Source organism: Aptenodytes forsteri, unplaced genomic scaffold (genome assembly GCF_000699145.1).
Source record: "Aptenodytes forsteri isolate BGI_AS27 unplaced genomic scaffold, ASM69914v1 Scaffold249, whole genome shotgun sequence".
NCBI lineage: Eukaryota > Metazoa > Chordata > Aves > Sphenisciformes > Spheniscidae > Aptenodytes > Aptenodytes forsteri.
This window is the reverse complement of record NW_008796188.1, coordinates 2208226-2216479: the sequence shown is the minus strand read 5'-3', so window position 1 is coordinate 2216479 and position 8254 is coordinate 2208226. Positions and strand designations below refer to the sequence as shown.

Below are 8254 nucleotides of genomic sequence, written 5' to 3'. Positions count from 1 at the left end.
AAAAAAAATAAAATAAAATCAGACATTAAGAAGCATGGCATTCTTCCAATTCCCTCACAAAAAATAAAGCCAAAAAATTGGGAACACTGAGAAGGAGAACTACAAGATTATGAGTATTCAAGAAGATTTATCTCAAAGAAAGCATAAGAAGTTGAGCCATTCCAGATTCCAGAACTAATGCAGTAAAATGCAGTAATCTGGTGAGCTGAAATGTTGAGAAAAATGGAGGAAAGGCATATTGTAAGGTTTGAAAACAGGGGCAAAGAAAAAACGGGTTTTATCAGTGTACCACAATATGGGAAGTTAGAAGGGGAGGGTCAAGGCAAGGAGGAAGGCTTAAAACACGGCTCTGAAAAACTTTGCATATGCAAATCACTTAAGAATACCGTATAACACCATGAGATGACAATCAGAAAACACTGAGGAAGGACTAAAAATCCCTCTCCAGAAAAAGATTAGCATATACGTCTGTATTTGATGAAAGCAAAAAAGATAAAGAATAAAACAATAAATTAAATCTCAGGAGGGTGGAAAAAGCCACAAAAAGGATGTGGAAACAAAACTCACTGAATGGTGCTTCAGATAATAAAGTCACTTTTAGGGCTCTGGAAACACAAGAGGTGGGGTGAGGACATCCATCGCTTGTTACTCATAACAGGATGGAGGCAGCCTTAGTCAACACACTTGTTGTTACAGCTGGTGATGTTCAAATTTGTGAAAATATTGGCAAGGCTTAGGCTGACAGAGCTGGATTATCCCCTGCTCTCCCCATACGCTCACACACAGAAGCATAAAACAATACAGGTTGATAAACTCTAGTGGAACAGTTGAGTCAGTTAAAAAAATTATAAAACACAGTAAAAGACTGAACAGACCTGTCAAGTAAGAATTATTTATGAGCTATAAAGCAAGTTAGGTTAACATCTGTGGTGTTATAAAAAATAAAAAGGTATTTGTGGATCAGAAATAAAGAAATACGTATTAGAATAATATGGGCACTAGCTGCTAAAATTCTCTTGAAGATAGCTGCACAGGAGAGAAGCAGAAACTTTATTGTCCAAGCATCTTTTATTTGTCTGGGAAGAGAGCTTGGTATATGAACAAGACAGACACTGACCAAATAAATATGCCTAAGAAGAAAAACGTGTGCATGTGTACACACATATCTTCCTGATATATTTCCTTCCTAAGCAGGAACACATTAAATTACATAAATGAAAAACGTAACTTTCAGGAAGGGTCAGTTCATTCTTAATAAATTCAAGGACAAGACCTCACTGTGGTCAGAGGGGCTATGGATTTGTCCACATACTTGAGACTTGTTTAAAAACAGATTTATGAAAAACTAGCAAACATTTTGGAAGAAAATGGTCTGAATTATTATTTGGATGGAATACCTTGAACATGTGGATACATTCGGTATTCAGTACCACAATACATTCTGATAGGTCTTTTAGTATCTCACTTCTAATACCTTCTTAAACTAAGTTATCCCAACATCAATAGGACCCACCAGCTGGATCTCATCACTCAGCAATTTCTTTCAGAAATGAAATCCAAAAAGCATTTGTGACCCTGTAAAACTCTTTTGGGGTAAAAATTAGACTTAGACTTCCAAAAGAGATCAGATAGATAAGAAACTGCATGGAGTTCTGCAAAGCAGTGATGAGACCTTCCCAGAAATGCCTTTTATCTTAGAAAGGCAAGAATCAAAAGAGAAAAGCATTTGACAGCAGTTCTTTTAGTTGGGGAATTAAAATATAAAGTGGCAGGTTCCAAAAGGCCCTATAAATACATTGGAAGTTAGAAGTAATTGGCTCTCCCGTGAACCAGGAAAGAAGAACAAGTTTTACAAATCCTACACCAAAAATATTATGAATGACAGGCAGGCTCCTAGCTGGTAAGCTTGATATAAAAATTGTGTGCATTATATCCGTTAAGAACAAGCAAGATACAATTCCTAACTGAATCAGAAGAAAAAAGCAGACCCTTTGGGCTAGTTTATAAAGGATTACATGCCTCAGATAAATTTAACATGCAAAAAAAAAAGACAGGAGTACTTTAAGAATCTACCTCAGCCTCCGCCAGAAATAAAAGGCACAAATCCCTGGACTTACACCTCACAAAGTGAAGAGAAATATAAAACCAAATAAAACGTGCAGTTTTGCAGCTGAATTTTACTAGGTTCTAAAGGGAATCTGAACTCTTACAGTAGTATTAATTTAATGCGATAACATAAGAAGAAAATAGTCCATCTGCTTGGAAAAGAAACAAGGATAATTATAATAGGTGGAAAGACTGGATATATTACACAGGCTTATTTCACTAACACAGTACTGGAATGAATATATTAGCAAACTGATTTGATGTAAACTAATTAAATACATACCCAGATCAATGAATATTTCGTATAAGCAAGCAAAATGCAGATAAATATGAGACAGGTTCTTGATAAAACAGATAAAAACAATAGAGTACATTACAGTCTCTGGATTCAGAGAACAGAACAGAATTGCCCTGGAAGAGCTGAATTAGGGGGAAAGAAGCCTCAAAAAAATTTCTGACAAGCAGCAGCAGGCAGGAGTGCCTACCTGCACGTCTTAATGCTTGCCCTAGCTACAGGGCTTCTGGCCACAATCATCGTGCTGGATCTTCAGCCAGAAGGAATAAAACAACGGAGCAAAACACAGTTCATTTATGCTTTAAAACAAACATATTCTAGGTAAATTTAGCCCTGGATACAAACCTATGAGTCAGAAAACTTACACGTCTGCATACCTCTGTAAATTAATTTAGAATAGAAAAATAAAGGTAATATTTAACAATATGCGGATCACATTTCAGCTTTAAAAATCACTGTTGTCTGGTAGCTTTGTGGAATATCCATTTATGACAGAGGAAAATACAGCCTAATCAAAATACTACTGCAGTCATAATGTGTCCTCAAGGCATTACTGTAAAATATCCTCAGTGCCCTTCAGTCACAAGAGAATTTTTGTTAAGACAAGAGATTAAATATGTGCACAAATACACATGCACAGAGTTGTACTGCATACAATACGCTGCTATGAAATCCTATCAGTAGAGTTTTGAAAGTACACACACACAACATTAACCAAGAGATTACACAATCTGATGCTGCAGTAGAAATTCATTTATTTTAATTGGCATTACTGCATGTAGCTGTACATTCATACACACATAATTGGTATCCTTCTTTTATAAATATTTTGTGTTCCTGAACCACAATACCATAAAGAGTACCAAAGAAAAAAACCACCCCAGCCGAGTCAAAATAAATTGTAACCACAGTTCTTCAGAGAAGTTGCTCAGCAGTTTCTGAAGGAGGAATAATAAGAAGGCATTTTACTGTTACCACTACCAGTGTTCTTTTAATCATGAAGAATTATCAAAACCACATCACAACATCGAGGGATTGTTAGCTTGACTTCACTGACCCTGTTTGCTAGCTATGTTACTGCAAATGAAGGAAACTGCAAAGAACAGTAATTTCAAAGGCCAGTGTGCTCACTTGGATTCCCCAAGAAAAAAAACACAATACCTTTAACCCTGCTTCAAAGGTTTACTCCCGCACTGGAATGCAAAATGACTGGAGTGTAGGAAATTAAGATACATACACTGCAATTTCATCCAAACCCACACGCACCAGAGACACCCGAGTGGGCTGTCACCTACCTACGTAATTTAAAATCACTACATGGAAGGTGAATCAACAGCAGACCTGAAACCTCTAATGGATCCCTTTCACAACATAGAACTTACGATTTTGAGTTTGTTCCCAATTCCCAGAGATGGGTGTAGCTCTGTGTTAAGAGCTTCCCTGTGAAAACAGGTTGTTCCGGAGATATCTGCCTCTGCTGTCGGGGCAGCTCATGCTCCCTCTCCCCTGGCTCTACCCTCCAGACCACCCTCTCCTGTGACAAAACAGCTTCTGAGGCCACGAGGCAAATCAGAGCACCAATCCATCAGGGAAGCTTCATTTCCAACTTCTGTTTAGCAATCTAAATATTGTTAATGGTAAATATAATTTAAAAAAATCAATACATACCTAAACCTTTTAAAGCACTTGGCTAAAAAAAAAAATCCAGAACCCCCAGGGCCCCACCTATGCCCCCACAAAATTGTAACAGTGAAGGCAATAGTCATGTAGGTGACCTGAAGGTATGCACTCACCATGCGAAAATGTTCTCGAGAATGAAACACCTGGACCTAGCTGTTAAACATTATGTTTATTCAAGGGGGTGGGAGGATTCCTCAAGATCTTTTCCTTCGCATACCAAGAGACTGGGAAGGAAGGGAGGATGAAGAGAAAGGGAGCACGGAGATTTAAGGTCAGCAAAGCAAACAAGTAAGATGACGAGTATCAAGTCAGGTTGTTCAGACCAGCACAGAAGGACTGCTCTGTCACTGTCAGTGACAGGATGACAAATTCCTTTTATATATTGTAAGTACTCTCCTTTTTTTATCAACTTTTAAAGCATCATATTTGTAGTTTGCCAGAATTGCAAAGCAAATAAATAAAGCAAATTTCAGGCTTGTAATACTGTATGCTACACAGAAATGTACATGCAAGTTTTATTGATATTTTTTCCTTACTGTGTTGCAAAGAAATACAGAATTAAATAAATTTATTAAAAAATCTAGGCAACAATGAATTCATCTAGTGTCATGTTATAGTTTGATAGACTTAACACTTATCTGAAAAATTATTTTCCAGTGGAGGGATGTTTTCCATTTAGACACTGTTAATATAACAAACCTTATCATTTCCTTTTTTATTCCCCCTCCTCCTCTGAAGAATGCCAAACAGAACTTCTCAATAAAACAACTTATTTCAAAGGCAGAATTGCAATAAATTATGTTAAACATACAGTATAGTGATTAGGCATTAGAGGAAACCTCATCTATTAAACACTGTCATATTGTTTTTCAAGACGACCTATCTCTTTTTCTGTTCTGCTCAAAGACAGAAGTACAGTCCTATCAAATCTTGTTATTCCAGAACTGACATTTTTCATTCACAAAATAAGAAACACGTATTTGCAAAGCTCTGCATATACAAGATCCTTAATATTGCTTTGGGAGATAAGCCAAAAGGAATACTAGGAACTGATAACAAACATCTGACAAAGATATGGCTTTGTACAGAAACCACAATTTAAGATTATTTGTCTTTGTACAGTTTTCCAAAGGTTGAGAGTATCATCAGAGGACTTGTACTTTCCTGGGCTTTAAATTGTAAATGTGATACTTCAGAGATACAGAATCACAAGAGGACAGAGCCACCTGCTCGTGTGTCTTCCCAAAACCTACCGTGTCTTTTTACGCAGGTACCTTCCTCAGATTAACCACTCCTGCAACAAAAGACTAAGGAGTTCATAAGGAAAGACAATCTCCTTCACAAAAGCAGTGAATGACAACTGCAACCTCAGGCTCAAATTACTAAGGGCATCTTTGCAAAACAGACATTTTTCCCACTATATGAGATACACACTAGTTACAGTAACTACTGCAAGGAAGGCAACACCATGATGCGCTGCTTAAACTTTTCATGACAATTATCTTCAGGATCAACCAACACAAACGGGGACTCTCACCAGAAACCAGACTAACAGATTACTGACGTCCAAGGACCAAAACAAAGTCAGCACTGCTACAAGGCAACTTCAGGACACAGCGAAGCTGTACTGCTGAGAAACGTAATTCCCCTTCCCCAAATAAAATCTGGGGTAGTAAGATATTAAAAGGGGTGGGGGGGAAATTCTGGCACTGCGAGAAATGCCTATTAACTTGTTTCAACCAAGGGAAAACAGCCTATTTTTTCCATTGCACTTATCACCATCGTGTCTCTGCAACTTCACTTGTGGGTTCCCATGGAATATACATATGCACTATTTACACAGGCACACAAGCACAAATAAACACTGTATCCCAAAATATTCAAAATGTGCTGCCAGATGGCTTTAAAAAGAAAAATGAGAGATCTAATTAAAAGCTCTTACACTGCCAGCACTCCGTTTTTGGAAATAATACAAAAGTTAAACGAAAATGTTTTTAAAGCATATCAATATTTCTGTAATGTTTTGCTTCACAATTACAGTCTCTCCTAAACCTCCTTCATGGATCAAACAGGCCAAGCCATATGAACCAGTGCTAACTGTAAACGCCTTTCCTGGTATGGTAGAAAAAGACTAGAAGAAATGGTGACTAAATTTGGGCAATTTCTCCTTAATTCCATCTCTTCCCATTCCTCTCTCTCCCTTCTGTTTAAAACAAAACAAAAAAACCAAACAAGAAAATTGCTACTGCTCTCACAAGTATTGTCTGTAATGAAGAAGATTTCACTGCCACAAGTTATCACAGACATTTTTGAGGAAAAAATTTTGTTTTCTTAGTTTCCATAATTGGAACATGAACCTTGATGTTAGTTTACTACAGGATTACGTATAACTATTATTTGTTTTTCCCTACATCTTATCTCCCCAATAAAAACAGATTGTGGTTTACATACATCTTTTAAATAAATATACATATATTTCTAAATATTACATTACAGCACAATATTAAAATGACCTACAATGATGTTTTGAGTCTACAAGATCATCAGCTGAGCACATCTATTCATTAAAAAGAAGAAAGACCCAGTAAGACCAAAACACACATGAAAGGAATACTTTCAAAAACTGTAAATAAAACACATGCACAAGGAGTTGACATTTACTTACCACTGGACCTGTTTTTGCGGTTTGACTTCCCTCCTGTAAGCAGCATCTTGAGACTGTTTCGAAACATGGCGATCCTGTTCCACTTTCTGTATCCCAAAAACTGTGTAAAGCAAAAGAACAACAGATGAAAGAGATCAACACTCCGATTTGGTCAACAGGAAAACATTACAGAGAAGCAGTAAGAAAGTGAAAAAAAACGAGATAAAAACTTAGAATGATGAAACACTGTTTTGCTAATACATTTCCTAACAATAGAAATCAACATCCACATAAAGCCTACCATTCTGTTTGCTTTCATTCACCCAGGTTATTTCCAGGACAACACAGTTTCAGCACCACTAGCATGACCTACCTATTTTGTCAAACGATTTGACCAAATTATTATGACACTAAACTGGGAAAGACACAGCATTTAGCAAACCGCCTCCATTTCCCATTACTATTAAAGCCAAACCCATCAGAAAGAGTTGCTACCCTTCAGGTTGCTCAGAAAAAGTCAATCTTGCTGATAACAACCCACAGACTACAAAAGCTGTTGTCTTTAGCTCCTGGGCTAGTTGACTGTCAAATTCTTCTGTGAGTTGAATAAATTGTCATGAGGAGGAAAGCCACTCAAACCCAAAGTTAACTGATGCAAAAATTCAAACAGAAACATTATCCATATATTCTCCTCGCTCTATATGTCTTGAAAAAAAAAGTTGTCTCTGTGCTGTTGAAGATAAAAGAATGAGCTTCTGGGTTCACCAGACACACTGACAGCTTGTTCTGGTGGAACATCCTCTTATTACAGTAGGTAAACCATCAAAACAGCAACAACAAAAGCAGCTCCTAACTAGACTAAAAGAATAGCAAAGAGTCTTTGATCAGGACATAATAAACCACAACTTTCCTTCTACTGTACACATAATATTCCATAGTTACAAGGTAACACATTCATCTTACAGAAACATATCATGAAATTTTTTCCTGCAACAATATTAGGTGGTTCTTGGAGGATGCTCAATGAATGCAATCTTGAGTTTCTTCACTTTTATCTAATATTTTCAAGTATATTAATACAATAATACCCAGTTCAAAGAGTTTTATATGTATACTTAAAGCCACGGAAAGTCCTTTTAATATGACTTACTCACTTACTGCGAGATACTTACTTTCCAAGGCAGCAACTTAGAGCACACACATTACAAACACCAGTAAGCATGCACGGATGACCTTAACTTTAGCCTTTCCTGACTTTCAGGAGATTCCATTCACTTATTAGATTCCACAAACAGATTTTGGGGTATGTTTGTCTGCATGCATATATGTATGCATGCATGAATATTAAACAGAAAATACAGTACTGGTATTTACTTTGGATCTATGAATCATTTGAGTATCATCTGGCATCTTTCTGAGGCCTTGCATAATGACATCAAAGCATGAGCAAGTATTCAGGCTTATTCCCAGGGCTCCTAAACAAAGCTGAGGCCCCTCTTCGAAGCATCCTACTGTTACATGACTACAAA

At 37.0% G+C, this 8254-nt stretch overlaps 1 protein-coding gene across 1 annotated transcript in view; it reads right to left on the bottom strand.

Annotated features, from left to right (window-relative positions):
- TANC2 (tetratricopeptide repeat, ankyrin repeat and coiled-coil containing 2) overlaps positions 1-8254 on the bottom strand; it is a 224110-nt gene that overhangs the window by 207295 nt on the left and 8561 nt on the right. Inside the window, exon 2 of the mRNA XM_009287889.2 lies at positions 6747-6846. Coding sequence (XP_009286164.1) covers positions 6747-6813 — 67 coding nt within the window. The 5' untranslated portion in view covers positions 6814-6846. The remainder of the gene's footprint in view (positions 1-6746; positions 6847-8254) is intronic.